This window comes from Mustela erminea, chromosome 16 (assembly GCF_009829155.1).
Source record: "Mustela erminea isolate mMusErm1 chromosome 16, mMusErm1.Pri, whole genome shotgun sequence".
Classification (NCBI taxonomy): Eukaryota; Metazoa; Chordata; class Mammalia; order Carnivora; family Mustelidae; genus Mustela; species Mustela erminea.
The window spans coordinates 85,115,884-85,132,799 of NC_045629.1; the positions used below are offsets into that span (position 1 = coordinate 85,115,884).

Sequence of the window (16,916 nt, forward strand, 5' to 3'; positions counted from 1 at the left end):
TCACAGGAGCGAAAGGGACCTGCAGCATCAACCCGGTTAGATCACTTTGTGGTTCCCACTGTCCCCGAGTGAAATCCAGCATCTCCACTCACACCCCATCCTTACCACCCTGCCTGGCCTCCGACCACCCTGCCTGGCCTCCGAGGCCAATTATTCGTGTCCCTCCATGCTCCCCGGCTTCTTGTCACCTCCTGTCCCCAGGGCATACTGTCCTAGCACCTTCCTGACCAGCCGATCCTGCTGGACTGGGCTCCCTGAGCGCTGGGCCCAGAGCCTAACCAGCCAGGTGTGGGCACTGGGGTACACGGTGCTTCCGGGGGTCTGCGTCCAGTGGGCCCTAACCCCACATCCATGCCCCCAGAGTGGACAGAACCAAATGATTTCATGGTCACAAGCCAGAAAACCTCCCGCCCCAGGTGCGTCCCAACAGCCCTGCCCGGGAGAGGAGAGCCCTGAGGCCGCCCAGCAGGGGCAGCTCCCGCCTCCCTTATCACCAACACACGCTCTTGCCAAACGGCAGCGAGGGCGTCTGGAGGGCAAGGGTGGGAGCCAGCACAGGCAACTGCGGGCGCGAGGGTCGCCGCAACCCCGCAACCCCCCGCCCCCGCCCGCCCGCCCCCTCACCTGCCGCTCTCCTCTTTCAGAGCCCCGAAGGCGGCCTGCCGGCTGGCCCTCCCCACAGGCTCCTGGGCCTTCTCGCCAGCGTCCAGCTCAGGCTCCAGGGACGAGCTGGTGCTGCCCTCACGGCTGACGCTGCTGGCCCTCCCGGGGCTGTTCTCCGCCGAGGCGCGGGGGGACTCGGTGTTCTGCTTCAGGGTCTGCAGCTTGGCGAGGGGGATGATGTCGCAGTCCTGCGGCCGGTGCCACACGGTGCGCTGGGTGCTGGCATTGTAGTAGTAGAAGCGGGACGTGTTGGGGTCAAACAGCTCCCACCACTGGTTCTCGCTGGTGCGCTTGATGCGGACGCCGGCCGGCGGGTCCCACACGCACTCGCCGGTGACCAGGTTGGCGTACATGCGCTCACGGGTGCGCGGCTCGATGATCTCCACCCACTCCAGCCTGAGAAAGAGCAAGAGAAGCATCAGCAGGCTCGGGCGCCGGCCTCAGGGCCCGGACAAGGGGGCTGCCTCCAACCGCCAGCCCACTGCCCACCCCGGGGCACCGGGCCTGTCCGCCACGTGCTGTGCCCCGCGTGCCCCAGCCGCTGTGCAGGCCCCCTCCTTGCGGAGGGCGGTGTTTGTAGACCCTGTCCCCCATCTGCTGTCCCTAACACCAGAGCACCAAGCCAGACTGAAGCCCCATCCCCGACCCTCCAGAAGCTTGTTATTGACCGGGAGCTTGCCATGGACACTTGGCCAAGCACCTCCCCGCTGGCCTCCAAGGCTCTAGCTCCCTGTCCTCAGAGGAAACTGCACACAGCTTGGCTGCGTCCGGCAGGGGGCCCTGGCTGCTCTCAGTTGGCCTGGCCACCACGGGCCACCACTGGCCGTCCAACTGCAGCAGGAATGGACGCCCAGTCTTTACACCGGGCCCAGCTGAGAAGCCCGGCCGGGCTGGGGTGTGACTTGTGCTCTGGTCCATGTTCTCCCTGGGGCTCCCAGAGCGTCCCCCACCTTAAGGACACTGTTTGTTTGCTTTTGAAGATTTTATTCATTTATTTTAGAGAGAGATACAGAGAGAGCCTGAGTGGACAAGAAGGGCAGAGGGAGAATCCCAAGCAGGTTCCCCACGGAGCGTAGAGCCCCACGCAGGGCTGGATCTCATGACCCTGAGACCATGACTCAGCGCCCAACCAACCACATCACTCAGGCACCTCACCCCACCGTTCCATAATGAAAACTACAGCTATTCAGAACAAGCCACTTTTAATGTCAATATATCTGATATCAGGGTGTGTCTGGCTGACACGTAGCATATTTTTATTCTGCTCCCAAGTTTCCGCATAATAACAACCCTTGAAATGCCGCAGACAGCTGTGCAGTGTGGGGGCTCTGTGTCTGTCAGCCCTTCTACTGTTCGGGAACCGCGTGATGGGCACGCCCGTCAGCATCACAGCGCTGGCCTCTCTGAGCAGCTCGGAGGCTCTGGGGCCTCCTTCGGGGTCAACAGATGCTTCCAGAAGCTGGTGAGGAGGGCTGGGTGAGTCCTGGGTCTGTCTCAGCCAGCACCTGGACGTGGGCACCTGGCACAGCACAGCAAGGCCAGGTGGATGGACACCACGTGCCCCCAGTCTGTGGGACAGGGTGCCCCTGTGTGGGCAGGCAGTGAGGGACAGTGGTGGCATGTGGAGCCATGGAGAGTGCAGGAGACGAGGGCACAGGGAGAGAAGGGAGCACGGCAGGACAAGGTGCGGGACCTGCCTGCGGGGCCCACGGACCCCGAGAAGGGCCAGGCGGTGCAGGCATATTCTTGAGCAGCAGGTGCGTGAGAGAGAGTGTGGGGAGGAGTCAGCAGACATCTCTCCCAGCCGGACCTCGCCTGGGAAGCCAAGAGGAGCCAGGAGCAGGCAGGGAAGGTGGCAAGGCCACAGTGTGGCCTGTTCTGTCTGACCCGAGGATAAACAGCAGCCGTCTGGATGCTGGCAGAGCCGTCCTGCGGGTGCCAGGCAGTGAGGGGCTGGGGGAGTCGGGGTCATGGGCTAGGAGGAAGCCAGCGGACGGCGAGGTGAGTCCTGTCCCATACCCCACCGGGACCGGGCACAGAGCGACCCTTTCCTCACCCCGGCCCTCCCCACCTGCCTGGCCCACAGGCCACACCCCCACCTCTCTGAGGGGGCCAGTGGGGGCCCCCACAACTGCACTCCTTAGTCCTCAACGGAACTGGGCCACTGGACACTACCGATTACCCCCTTTCACCTTCAAAGTTTTAACTTTTCGTTTTGTAACAGTCTTAGGCCATCAAGGCTGCTCTAACAGAACACGGCAGACTGGGCAGTTTATAAACAACAGACGTTTCTTGTTTGCAGTCCGGAAGCCGGATGTGGGAGTTCAAGGTGCTGGCCGGGTTCTGGTGAGAACTGTTCTGACAGCAGACAATGCTTGTCCCTGCGCCCTCGCACAGACAGCAGACGGGGCGGCGTGCTCTCCTGGGGTGCCAGTCCCATCACGGGATTCCACCCTCAACATCTCGTCCCCCCAAAGGCCCTGCCTCTACGCGCCGTCAACACGCACAGCACGGGGGAAGCACTCAGCCCAGAACAGAAACAGCGTCACGGGAACAGAACAGTTAAAGCGATGGTGTTACTGCCCACAGGACACAGGCAGAGATCCGCTCAGGGCGCCGTGCTCGAGCCTGGCAGGAGTGTGCGGCCGCGGCCACGGCAGCACCCCCACCATCGGCCGTGGCCCCCTCCCTATGGTGAGGATGGGCCTCATGGGGAGCCGCTTCAGGCACCCGTGCAACGTCTCTGGCCTCTCCCACTGAGGACCTGCCCCTCCTCCGCGCCTCCTCGCCAGGACCCGGTCCCGGGGCTCCCCGCGTCAGACCAGTCGCAGTGCGGGTAGCAGGAAACCCATACTTTTTCTCCTTCCCACCTTCCCTGTTTTCCAAGTTTCACAATGTGTTTTCACCTCACGGTGCCTTCTGCTTTTTTGGTGGAAAGTCTAGATTTTAATGCTGAACTCCTACATCTTTGCTTTTCTTCCCTGATTTCTCCTCTTTGTACCCGGTGTAAAAACTCTCCCCGACTTCTAAGTCAAAACTCCTCTCTGAAATCGACTTCTCACAGCTTTATAGCTTTGCCTCCTCTTGAAGTCGTTTCTGTATCTGGCCCTTCGCTGACTGTATGAAATTTCATTTTCCTCACGCAGGTCACTGGGCCTCTCACGACGGTCTGCACACGGCACCTCTCCGTCCACGACAGACCCAGGTCTGAGCGAGCCACCAGCTGCGTGGGTCAGTATGAACCTGCCCGGCACCCTGTCGCCCTCCCCAGGACAGCTGCGGACAGCCCACGTTTTCCGGAGTCCCACTCGGCTTCCTCCTCACGGGCTTCTTTGCTGCTCCCGGCCCTCAGTCTTCCCTGCATGCTCTGCTGTCTACCCAGGAGGGTCGCACGCATGTTCCACCCAAACCATGGCACACCCACTCGTCCAGGTCTCCGTTAAAGGCTGTGTACACCTTTTGTCAGACTTATTCCCAGGCTTCACACACACACACTGTTGTAAATGGTATGTTTAAGCTTTTAAAAGACAAAACCATGGGGCGCCTGGGTGGCTCAGTGGGTTAAGCCTCTGACTTCGGCTCAGGTCATGATTCCCAGGGTTCTGGGATTGGGCTCTGCTTCTCTCTCTCCCACTCCCCCGTGCGTGTGTTCCCTCTCTCGCTGTGCCTCTGTCAAATAAATAAATAAAATCTAAAAAAAAAAAAAGAAAAGCACTATAACGTATACCGAGAAATGTATAGAACTTAGAAATCAGTTTAATGTGAGCAATTGTGATCCAACACTGGTGTGGCCAACACTCACCAAGAAATAAAACAAGGCAGCATCGGAGACATGCCCAGTACACACCTCTGCTCGCCCTGAAGACACCACTGTCCTCACTTTGAAGGCAACGGCTTCCTTGTTGTTAAAGTTCTACCGTCTTGGAAGATACCTAAACAAATCCATTTAAGTATGTCTATTTTTTAATCATATATTTACCCAATAAAACTAATTCTTTTTGTGTGTTTTGTTTCTTTCACTTGCTACTGACACTCGCCGCTGCTGTCTGCTCGCTCGAGCCGCTGGCCCCCAGCACTGCCCAGGCAAACCCCTGACACCGTGTTCTGTTTTGGTTTGTCTTAGTCTGTGTGCGTGTGTATGTGTGTAACCTCTGCACCCAAGTGGGCTCAGACTCATGACCCCAAGATCAAGAGTTTCATGCTCCAGCAACAGAGCCAGTCAGGCACCTGGGTCACACGTCTCTGATCGATTCTGCTGACAGGTTTTTGCCATCTGGAACCATCTTGCGCAACCACGCTGTGCACACCCTGATCCACGAGCAGAGGAGCAGAAGCCTGCAGTGGCGGGACGCTGGGTCCCAGGAGGGCACCTGACTGTCCAAAGGACCCCAACCTGCTCTCCCCCGAGCTGTTCACAGCAACACGTCTGTCCCTCACCCCAGCGTGCCTCGCGGTGTTCAATATTTGCATTGTTGACTTTATAGATTCTTTGACCGGTGCTGGTAGGTAGAAACACAGTCTGTTTTATATAATAGTTTTTAAGATTTTTTAAAAAATTATTTATTGGAAAAAGAAAGACACAGATAGAGCACACAAGCAGGGGGAGCAGCAGAGGGCAGAGGGAGAAGCAGGCTTCCCGCTGTGCAGGGAGCCCAACTCAAGGCGCGATCCCTGCACGGGATCATGACCTGAGCTGAAGGTAAACGCTGAATGACTGAGCCACCCAGGCGCCCCAAGATTTTATTTTAGTTTTTATGCAGGGCTCGAACTCACAACCTCGAGATGAGAAGCCACACACTCCACCACTGGAGCCAGCCAGGTGCCCTGCCTCATAGACCTTTAAACACGGATAATTCCAATGTTGGCATTTCTTGGGTCTCACTCCTGATGTCCTGTTCGTTTCCTTATGTGTTTATCCTCAGGGTCCGACTCTTCTGAGGCCCCTCTGTGTGCCTGCGACAGGACTGCTAAGCATTAGTGGCAGAAACCCAACAAGAGGGAGGGCGGGCGCCGTAGCGAGAAGAGAGGCTCGGCAGGGTCCGCCCCGGCCCTCTCCAAACTGTGCACGGGACGCGGCAGAACGCTCGGCGCTTCCAGGCCTCACCTCGCCCTCCTGCCTCCTCTCCGCGGACGGCCCGTGCACGGCCTCACAGAGAACTGCGGGTGCGGCTCCCCCTCGAGACCCTCCCTGCGCACGCGCTTCGCCCCTCACCCGAGCCACTCCCCCTGCCACGCTCCCATCGCTTCACACCGCGGGAGACTGGCGGATGCCCCTTCCACAGGCCTGCAGGACCCCAAAACCCCTTCAGGGAACCTCTGCTTCTCGGGCTGTCACTGCCTGAGCCTCAGCCCCCAGCCACGACACCACGGGCACCTGGCCCAGGGAGAAGCGGCACATGGTGCGCAGACGAGCCACTCCCTCTGCACGCCGCAGCCTTCCCACCTCTCCCGGGCCGCAGTCACACCGGGCTGCTCTCGGGGGAGGCCATGGGGGCTCCGCGACTGCCTGCAGCCCCACCTGCCACATGCCATGGTCCCGTGGAAGAAGAACAGGGGTCCTGGGGACAAGACGGCATGAGGGAGCAAGGCTGGCCGAGAAGCAGAGGCTGTCGCAGAGGGTGAGGCCAGGAAGCAGGCCCGTCAGCGGTGCTGTCCAGCTGTGGGCATCCCTGGGGCCCCTGAGGTCACATGCGGCTTCTGACCACAAGTCACGGTGCAAGGCAAGCGCCTGCAGAAGGCAGGTCAGGAGTCCCCTCCTCATCTCCAGGACTGCCCCCCCCCCAGGACCAGCCTCCACGACCATCACATCACCTTCCTGCTCACGGGGCACTCTGCTTCCCCACGGTCACAGCACCGAGCGGAGCCAACCCTGCCTCCCCACCCAGACGCAGATGCACGGGGCGGCCCTCTTCCCTGCCGTGGGGTGTGTCCTGACATAGCACCGAGCCCCTTACCTCTGCCCCCACGGCCTTCACCTACCCGGATCACCCGGCCGGCGGCCAGCTGGCCATTCCCCTCGCCGAGGATGGAGCCAGTTCAAGACCTGTGAAACTCTCGCCCGCTTGAGCCGTCGCAGGACTGGCACACGCTCCCAGCAAACTCTCAGCTCCCGCTCTCAGCCTCCTGATCTGGCCACTCTCCCCACAGCCCAGCCAGCCCCCTGCACCTCCACCCAGAGAGCCCCTTCCACGGGGACCCCCTCTCTCCTAGCCGGCAAACACCGGGGTGCCAGCAGACGACACCCAGTCCTCGCTGATGCACAGGGGCCACAGGACATGAAAACATGCAAGGGACCTGTGCAAGTGTCGAAGACAGGCTGGCTGACCAAGGGCTCTCTGCCTGAAGCAGAGAAAGAAGGGAAGGACAGGGGGGCCCCCAAGAAGGTGCCTGGAGGCAGAGGCCCGGAGGCCAGGGCAGGAGCTGTGGGTCCTGCTCGAGTGCAAGAGAAGGCACAAGAATGGCTCTGGGCAGGGCCGCTCTGGGCAGGGCTAGCGTGATCGCACTCAACCTGATCTACAGGAAACAAGGACGGAGACTTCTGGAAGGTCAGGCTGGGTGTTCCCGGGGGGCTGACACCCAGCAAGAAGAGATGGAAGGTGGGGCCCGAGAAGCCGGGAGAGGGACAGGCCCCCAGGGGACAGGGGACAGGGGACAGGCCCCCAGGTGGGCGAAATGCTGCTAGAGGTGGGGACAGAGGGTCGGCCGAGTGCTCAGCGCCAGCGCCCTCTGCATGAACAAGACATGGCCTTGCCCCACAGGCAGCTGCCCTAAGCAGGGGTGGGGGGGGCTGCACCCCGCCTCCTCACACAGCTCTGCTGCCCCTCTATCCTGGCTCCCGGAACTGGGTTCGACCAGAACCAAGTCCAGACACTCCCAAAAGAAGGGCTGTTCTGGCACAGAAGCTGAGACAGCACTGAGCTGAACATTCTAAGCCCTAAAGAAGCACTTTCAAGCGAATATAACGGCGATCATTCTTTCTAAACAGAGAACAGCATCTGTTCCCTTCCTGGTGCACTCCTATGTGTGCGTGGGTAGAATCTCTGGTTTTTCAGAAGAATGTTCTGGTCACCCTTGGGGTACAGCATTGAACCAAGACCCTCGGGGCACCGGGGGCAGAGAACGCACACAGCACGTGGGTCCCCACACAGAGGAGGTAGGAGACACAGCAGAGCTGGCCTGGGCCTGGGTCCCCTCCCCCACCCAGACCCTCCCCGAGCACGCTGGGGACAGGAACTTTGTGCGGACTAGAGAAGGACCCTTCTTGCCTTCGTCAGTTCTTGCACAGGGTCACCTCAGACAACAATGTGTTCAGGTATTTTCTGGAAGAACTTCATGAATGTCAAACACATGCCAGGCACTCTACCAGGTGGACACGAGAGTGACCGAGCACATTCTCTGCCCTCCAGATTCTTACAACAAGGGCGCCAGACCCACTGACTGGGGAAAGGGCAGTCTTTGCAGCTGCACGTCCGCATGCGAAAGGGAGCTGGACCCCTACCTCACACCACCTACGAGAGTGAACTCAATATGGATCAAAGGCCTAAATGTAAGAGCTGCCCCTATAAAACTGAGAAGAACACACGAGGGTGTGTCTTCATGATCCTGGATCTGGCCCGGGATTCTTACACCTGACACTGAAAACGAGCACCGAAAGAAAAACAGGTTAAATTGGACTTGAGCAAAATTAAAAACTTTTGTGGCTCCTGGGTGGTTCAGTTGGTTAAGCGTCTGACTTCAGCTTGGGTCATAACCCTGAAGTCGAGCCCCGCATTGGTGCGCAGCAGGACGTCTGCTTCCCCCTGCCCTCTGCCTCTGTGGTCTCTCAAATAAATAACTAAAATCTTAAAAAAAAACCCTAAAAACTTTGTGCTACAAACGGTACCATCAGGAAAGCGGAAAGACAACAACAGAATGGGAGAACGCACCGCAGATTGCGGCTCTGATCAAGGACTTGTATCCAGAACATACAAAGAACTCTTGCAAGACAAACAGCCAAAGAAAAAAATGGGCAAAGAATCTGAATGGGCATTTCTTGGAAGAAGATAAACAAAGAGCCAACAAGCGCATGCAAAGGTGCTCAACCTCATCCGTCAACAGGGAAATGCAAATCAAAGCATGAGACTCCACACAGACCAGGACGGCTTCGACAGTTTGTAAAACTACAGCAGGCACTGGAGAGGACGCGACAGACTGCAGCCTTCATACTCTGCTGGTGGGAAGCCGCTCTCGGGAACGGTCTGGCAGCTCTTCAGAAATTCCCAGCATTTCTCTGACCCAAGAGAAACCCACAGAGACACCTGTGCACAAATGTTCACGGCAGTAAGAGTCACGACACACAGAGACATGAACAGATACAACGCGCGGTACAGGTATGCGATGGAATGAGCCTGAAACACACCCCGGCACGCACAAACCTTCTGGGGAGAAGCCAATGGTAACAGACCACCTGTCGCGTGATTCCATTTATGTCGAGTCAGGACAAGAAGAATCCAGAGAGCGATGGTAGATGAGTGGACACCAGGCTGGGGGAGGGGGTGGCGGCAGCTGCTGATGAAACGGGGTCCCTTTATGCGGGGGGACAATGTCCCAGGTGCAGACAGAGCTGAGAGTTGCACAACCTTGTCAGTATAGTGAAACACTGACTGTCCACTGTTTAAGGGCAAATTTTATATGAATTTTATCTCATTTAGAAAAAGGGTTGCCACTTCTGGGGAGCCTAGCGGGTCAGCATACGGGCTGCAAAGTGAGGTGCTCCCCAGGGAAGGCAGAGGGGAGACAGGGGCTGGGGTGTAGAGGGGCTGAGACTTCCTGCAGGGTGGCTGGAGTCGAGGACAGAGCGCGTGCCACCCGGACAAGCACAGAGGCAGGGATGACCTTGGGCTCCAGTGTGAGTCAGCCATAGCCCAAGTGGGTATCAAGACCCCACAAGTGCTCAGCCCCGGGTCATCCCCGCTGGCTCCTTGCACGCCTGGCTCTCTGGGACCCCCTCCAGGCCCTCCTTGGCACCAGTCCCCACACCACGCACACCTGTCCGCCTCAGGGACCCATGCTGCCCCCGCGCTATGCCGCAGGGGCCTCACCTGTCCTCAGACTCCACGGGAGCACTCTGTCCCAAACTCCCACTCCCTCATCGGACCGGCCGCATGCCCTGAACAATAGCCTTTTGTGCAGCTGCTGTCTTGTCACTCTCCTGCTGCCCACAGCCAGCCAGTGTGGCCATGAAGACACGGAGTCCTAAAGCCCAGAAGGCACAGAACCCACCCTCGCTGCAAGACCAACGCGGCAGCACAGGCTGCGGCTGAAGAGCGCAACCACGGGGCAGGCTGGAGGGCGCCAGGAGCCTCCCAGAGAAGAGTGGCCGAGCCTGCCGTGCCCGCCCGTCCTCTCCCGCTCCCGAGCCCAGCCCTGCCCGGAAGCCCTGCCTGAAGGACAAGCTCCTCGACTCTCCCCGCCCAGGGGCTCCACTCCTGACCGGGGCCGGGGCCCGGGCATCGCTCACCCGGGGAACGAGGCGCGGGCGTGGGGCCCAGGCAGAGCCGTGAGCAGCGGCGGGACAGAGAAGGCAGCAAGCGCCCACCCTGCCACGTCCGCCACTGCCGGGCGAGCACCTCTGCTTCGGGAGACACGACCCTCACGCCCGCGCGAGCACACCGGACGCAACAGCACCGGCTCCGCAACCCGCGGCCCCTGTGCTCGGCCGGCAGTGCCCCAGGCACACACGCTGCGACCCACCTGCGGTTTCCATCAGACTTCCAGACTGGCCTGGCCTGAGTCTGCTCGGCCACCTGTGTCCCACGGGCACGGGGAGGGGCTGCCCTTCCTCCCATGGTCTACCCCTCGAGGCCTTGGTCCTGGTAACCTGCCTCGTCGAGACCCAGAGCGCCAGACACCCGCACATGCGCATCCCGAGCCTGCCCAGCGGCAGCCCCAGCAGCCCTCTCATGCCGGGACGGCCACCCGAGGGTAAGGCCCCGGGTGGACACAACGCCGTGTGGAGATGGGTGCACGACCCCGGGGGGCTCGGCAGCCATGACCGTGGCAGCCCCGGGCCCTCCGCCAGAGCACCAGCAGAGCCCAACACCGCCCAGTCTTTGGTGCATGATGAGACCCCGAAGGGCAGAGAAGCGATGGGACGGAGGACATGCAACCATGACGCCCCTCCCCGCGCCGGCAGGACCACACTCAGCACCGAGGAGGCAGGGAGCATCAACGCCTTGGGAAGGGGCAGGAGGAAACGGGGACAGGAGACAGAAGCAAGACAGCAGCAGAACATGGTCCTGGGAGCGCGGCCAGCAGAGCCCCCGATCTTCACAGGGGAACGAGGGGCCGCCCCAGGAGCTGCGCACAGTGCCGCCGGCGATACCCGCCAGATGGGCCTGTGGTCTTGGTACACTACCAGTCAGCGCCCAACACGACATCTCCTCGGGGGAGGGGCAGACTGACCACTGTGCGTACGGAAGGGCCAAGGCGTGGGACGAGAGCGGGAAGGGGTGTGCAAAGGCCTGGAAGCCACCTGGAAGCCACCGCACGACTGTGCTCACTGTGCACGCAGACGCACGGAGGGGGCACAGTCACAGCCCAGGCCACCTGTCTCCACAGAGAGCTGTGCAGTTAGAGACCCACTAATTCAAACCTTCAAACATCTAGAGGAGCTTCAGGACCTCACTCAGGAAAGGGTATCAAGTCAGACAGAGAAGACACAAAAGCACAGAGCGAATCAGTGAGACAGACTATGTTGGAGTTTAAAATGTTTGTTCCTCAAAACCAACCAAATAATATGAAAAAGCGTGAGCACAAACTGAGACAAAATCTTCTATGTGTGTGACCCGAACACAACGGCTACCCAGAATACAAACGCAAGTCCACAAACCGGAAGGGTTAAGACAAATGATTCAGGGGTGCCTGGGGGGCTCAGTCGGTGAAGCGTCTGTCTTCAGCCAGGGTCATGATCCCGCGGTCCTGGGATGGAGCCCCGCGTCGGGCTCCCAGCTCAGCAGTAAGTCTGCCTCTCCCTCTGCCTCTGCTGCTCCCCCTGCTTGTGTTTTCTCTCTCTCAAATAAATAAATTCAATCTTTAAAAAAAAAAAAAAAAAAGACAAATGATTCATGGAAAGCAAGGATGAGCGACTATTCCAGAGGAAGGAAAGTGAGGAGCCAAGAACACACAGATCCCCCTTCTCCCCAGGTGCCAGGTAGGCGCTGAAGTGGCTGACCAGCCAGCAGGAAAACTCTGGGGGAGCGGGCTCATGCGCTGGGGCAGAGGACCTGGCATCCCCCCTGCCAGAGCCGGCAGCGGGTCTCCAGAGCCCTGTGTGTTGGAAGACAACCTGGGCCCCAGGGGCACGGGTGCTGGGGGGGCGGGGCTGGCTGCCCTGTGTCCTGCCAGGTACTGGCTGTGCCCCAGGAGGCGCGTGAGCCGAAGGAGTCAGCTGTGAGGAGAGCGGCCCAGGACGCCACAGGCCCACACAGCCTCAGTTACGTCAGGCCGAGGCCAGGCCAGGCCATGAAGAACGTGTGCAGAGGTCAGCGGGGTCAACAGAAAGGCAGAAGCAGCCCCACGACTTGCGCGGCGCACGACACACGCTGCGGACTACGGTGAAGGTGCTGCACGACGCGGTGGCATCTGGAGAGCGAAAATCAGAGCCACGTCACCCACGAGAGCCACTCCTCTATGCACAAGAGCTAAGCCGTGCGAGCGCTCCCCACAACCACAACGGATGGGAAGACTTTCCAGTGGCGACTTAAAAATCCAGGTGCACTAAAAGACAAGACTGACAAAGTATAAAGTAAAACGCTGTCTTCCGGGGCACATTCGGTGAAAACGTTATACTTGCAGTATAAATTACACGTAAGGGGCTCGTACCCTTCCCATACAAATCTGAACCCTAACCCCACAGAAGCGCCACAGAGAAATGGGAAAACGAGCTGTCCCACGAGTCCTGGCATCAGACATAAACCCAAGCGGCACTGAGACCCGGGCCGCCCCGAACGCCGTCCAGGGGAGGCTGTGGGCAGCTGGCCGACACCTACGACCCTGTGTCCCCTCACCTGGATGCACCTGAAGACGAACCTCCAGCAACACCGGCGACACGGCCGTGCACGCGCTCCCAAGGAGGGAGGCCCGGAAAACCGCCTGCACGGGGCGTGCGGGGGCACAGAGGTCTGCATGTACCTGATGCGGTCTGTCTTCTGGAAGCACGTTAATGGCTTCCCTGTCTGAAGACAAATGACGTCAGTAAGGAAAGGGAGAATGAAGGGAACGGTGACCCTACCGTATTCCAGTGACCAGCGTGACCCAACAGAGGGGAGAAGGAGCCACGCCCAGAGCGGGACGAGACCCGGTACCCCTGTGCCTGCGCAGACCACACTCAGCGGGGCGAGGTCCGAAGAGACCCGCCTTCTCTTCAGCGTCACATCCACGGTCCGCCAACACGGGCAAGCAGCTCGCCGACAATTTTCGGACACGTTACCGAACGAGCATGTGAGTCAGCGCGCTGAAGCTCTGGGCAGCAGAGTGGGCTGCGGGAGGGGAGGGGCCTGGAGCCCGAAGGAAGGGGCACCCGAGAGTCGTGGGCACGCGGGGGCGGGGCTCAGCGGCACAATCGGGGACAACGCCGGCGCCGAAGGACGCTGTGCGGGAACCGACTACAAACCATGCAGAGCAGAAAGAAATGTATAAATCTGCGGCGAGAAGGAACCAACCCAAGCACGAGCAGGAGGAGGAGGCTCTTGTTCTCACGGTGCCGTGCACTGGCTGGGAGGTGTGGGGGGCTGCAGCTGGAGGTCAGTCGCATCCCAGGAAAGACCACGTAAGAAGCAGAACACCCACGCCAGCGAGGAGCAGGTAGGTGGACGTGCGCCCGCAGAGGGAGACTCTGAGAAGGGCGAGACATCACCGTGCGACATTCTGCTAAGAAATCGTCCAATCCAACCTAGCTCTCCGTTTGAGAAAGGGCCACTAATCGGGAGTCTAGGGGGCTCAGTCGGTGGAGCGTTTGCCTTCGGTTCAGGTCACGATCCCAGGGTCTGGGGATGGAACCCCGCGTCGGGCTCTCTGCTCCACGGGGAGCCTGCGTCTCCCTCTGCAGCTCTCCCTGTCTGTGCATGTGCGCCCTCTCTGGCACATAAATCAAATCTTTGTGAAAAATAACAAACGATTTTTTTAAAAAAAGGGCCACTACTGAGTGTCAATGTTGCACAGGCAGAGAGAGGGCGGCTGTGGAAAGGAGCGCGCACGAGCAGTGAGCTGCGCAGGGTGGTGTGTGCAGCCATGGGCAGGAGGACCCAGCGGCTGAAGAGCGACCGTGAGGCAGAGGACACGGGAGACCTGCAACCCTGCCCCCCCACCAGATTCACTCACAGCCGTATCTCTCCAGCCCTGGGAGACTTGGAGACGTGGCCGTGTGTGACGGGAGGGGAGGTATACAGAGGCCACGAGGGTGAATCAGGGCCAGGGAACACAAGTGTTCAGTGCCGCGTTTCTGCTCCTGCAAGTTTTCTGTAAATATGGAAGTATTTCCAAATAAAGCAAAAATATGAAAAAATAAAAATGATGAACTATGGTAACAGGCCTTGCCGTGGACTGATGCCTAGAGTGGGCCCGTGGACTTGGGTCGAGCCATGGCCCGCAGGGCATCTGAGGCCCCGCACGAGAAGGCCTTCCCTCTGGGATGCGTCTGTGGCAAGAAGCAGGGGCCACCCCTGGGGACGGGGCTTCCACGGGAGGACGTCCGATTCAGGAGCAAGCACAGAGCACGGCTGAGAGCTGCCGGTCCCGCTGGGAGCAGGTGGGACAGCAACACACCCCCACCACGCAGCTGGTCAACGGGCCACCATCACGTCCCCGAAAGGCAGGCACCAGCCTGCAACTTGGCCCGCGCAGACGGCCTCTCCTCACCTCGTGCTCGACCCTGCAACCCGGGGCTCCTGCGCTCCAGCGTCATGGCTCTCACATTCATAATCCCTTGTCTGGGACATCGCAGGCTTCTCCTGGCGACCCAGGTGGACAGAAGTCAGCGGCTCATCGGGGCTCCCCGCCAGCGTCAGTCAGGAAGGCACCACCCTGCGAGAGAGCAGACATCTCTAAGCACAGACGTTCCGGAAGCATCTTAGCGCAGCCCCGCGCACCGCTGACCACGAGGCACGGCCCGGCCCGCGGAGAGTCCCTCACCAGCCAGCCCGCCGCCTGTGCCAGGGTCCGCCGCTCTGACGGGGGCGGGGACGCCACAGCTGCCCGGCGGGGCAGGACGCAGACACGTCTGCAGACAGCCGAGCCCCGCGCAGGCTCCCCTGACCTGTGACAAGGAGCGGACTTCGCAGACACGGTGTTGTGCTGACAAGATGCACGCACGGAACAAACGGCCCCGACCCCTGCCGCAGCTCGCCCACAGAAGTCTGCGCTAGACGGACGCCGAGACAAGCTTCCGAAGAGTGGAACAACTAGGCTCTCAGCAAAAATGTAGACGAAAATGTCTGCAGTCCTACAGCAGCTTCTGGTATCTTAATCAGACATCAGAAACCCACTGACCACAAAGAAAAATTCATAAATGGACCACAGTAAAATTAAGAGCCCCTGTTTGTCAAGACACCACTGAGTAAAAAGGCAAGTCCGGAATGGGAAGTGTCTGTAGGAGCGTGTACTTATCCCATCCGTCCAAGGGGACACAGGACTAATCCAGGACACATACGACATTCCTAGAAAAAGGCAGAATCCAGTAGAAAAATGGAGAAAAGAAGTGAGCACATACTTTAGAACAAAACCCAGACCCTATATGGTTAAGAACACACAGAAGCAAGCTCGACCTCTACAGTCATCAGGAAACTGGTCTGCGCTTCACAGCATCGTGGCGAACTGTATTTTAACTACGCCAACCAAAATGGCCAAAGTGGGAAAGCAAAACCACCACGTGCTGGCAAGGGTGTGGAGACTCATCCGGGCCTCGGGAGATGGGCTAACCCACTCAGGACCACAGTGGGCACTACTGGCCAAACCTGCACATACCCCGGCCCCCACGGAGGGCTTCCCCTGCCCGCCGCAAAGGCTGGCAGAGACCCGCACACAGCGATCCCTGAGCCCCGGTCCCAAGAGCCCACACGGGAAACTGCCCAGTGTTCATCAAGGCAGAACGGACTCTCCGAGCTCATGCAGGCGTCTCTCGCCGGGAGAAGACAGTCTGAGGCCGAACACAATCAGATGCATGTCAAGTTCCCAGCCAGGCAGGGAAGGCTCCAGGCCGGGGACCGACGGTGCGGCCCAGAGGGCATGGCCACGTGAGGTCCCGCTTGGGGCCGTCATGCCAGTGTTGGTTCATGAAAGCTAAGGAGCTTCATGCCCAGGCTCTCACGGTTTTTTTTGTTTTTTTTTTAAGATTTTATTTATTTGTCAGAGAGAGAGAGAGAGAGAGAGACCGCACAAGCAGGGGGAGCCGCAGGCAGAGAGAGAGAGAGAAGCAGGCTCCCCGCTGAGAAACGAGACCCACACAGAACTCGATCCCAGGACCCTGAGATCATGACCTGAGCCAAAGGCAGACGCCCAACGACTGAGCCCCCCAGGCGCCCCGCTCACACTTTTCTGTACACATGCATCACTTCAGGAGAAAGCCCGCAGGAATCAGGAGCAGAAGAGACGCTGGGGACACTGTCTGCACCCCAGCTGGTACCAGGACAGGACCCTCCCAGAAGAGGCTGACCCACAGATCCCCACTATGCTAGTCAAGGGGAAATAAAACAGATTCAAAGCACCAGGTGGGGCAGCTGGCCAGGGGCCCGAGAGGGGAGATTACAGACCAGTCGCACACTTTCTCCAAGGCCCAGAGAACGTGACGCCCCAGGTCAACCTGACCGCGCTCGGCTCATGAGCCGGAGATGACCCACCCGGGGGAGAAGCTCTCAGCCTCCTCCCTTCTGCCACTTGAATACCCACACAGTTTTTATTTAAATACTTAAAAATACTGGGAATGCCATTTTCAAAAAAAGAGAGAGAGCGGGACGCCTGGGTGGCTCAGTTGGTTGAGCCACTGCCTTTGGCTCAGGTCATGATCCCAAGGTCCTGGGATCGAGTCCCGCATCGGGCTCCTTGCTCGGCAGGGAGCTTGCTTCTCTCGCTGCCTCTACCTGCCTCTCTGCCTGCTTGTGTGTACTCTCTCTCTCTATCTCTGGCAAATAAATAAAATCTTTAAAAAAAATAAAAATAAAAAAAAAGAGAGAAAGAAAGAAACTTAAGTATTTCTAAGTCCCTGTCTCTCTGGGTGAAAA

The 16,916-nt window shown here is 59.2% G+C and overlaps 1 protein-coding gene across 1 annotated transcript in view; it reads right to left on the reverse strand.

Moving 5' to 3' along the window:
• Nucleotides 1-16,916, reverse strand: part of ARHGAP39 (Rho GTPase activating protein 39) — a 67,495-nt gene that overhangs the window by 40,136 nt on the left and 10,443 nt on the right. The window contains 4 exon segments of the mRNA XM_032316576.1: nucleotides 625-1,059; nucleotides 12,711-12,759; nucleotides 12,762-12,878; nucleotides 14,560-14,724. Of these exon segments, the coding sequence (XP_032172467.1) occupies nucleotides 625-1,059; nucleotides 12,711-12,759; nucleotides 12,762-12,878; nucleotides 14,560-14,620 (662 nt within the window). The 5' untranslated portion in view covers nucleotides 14,621-14,724.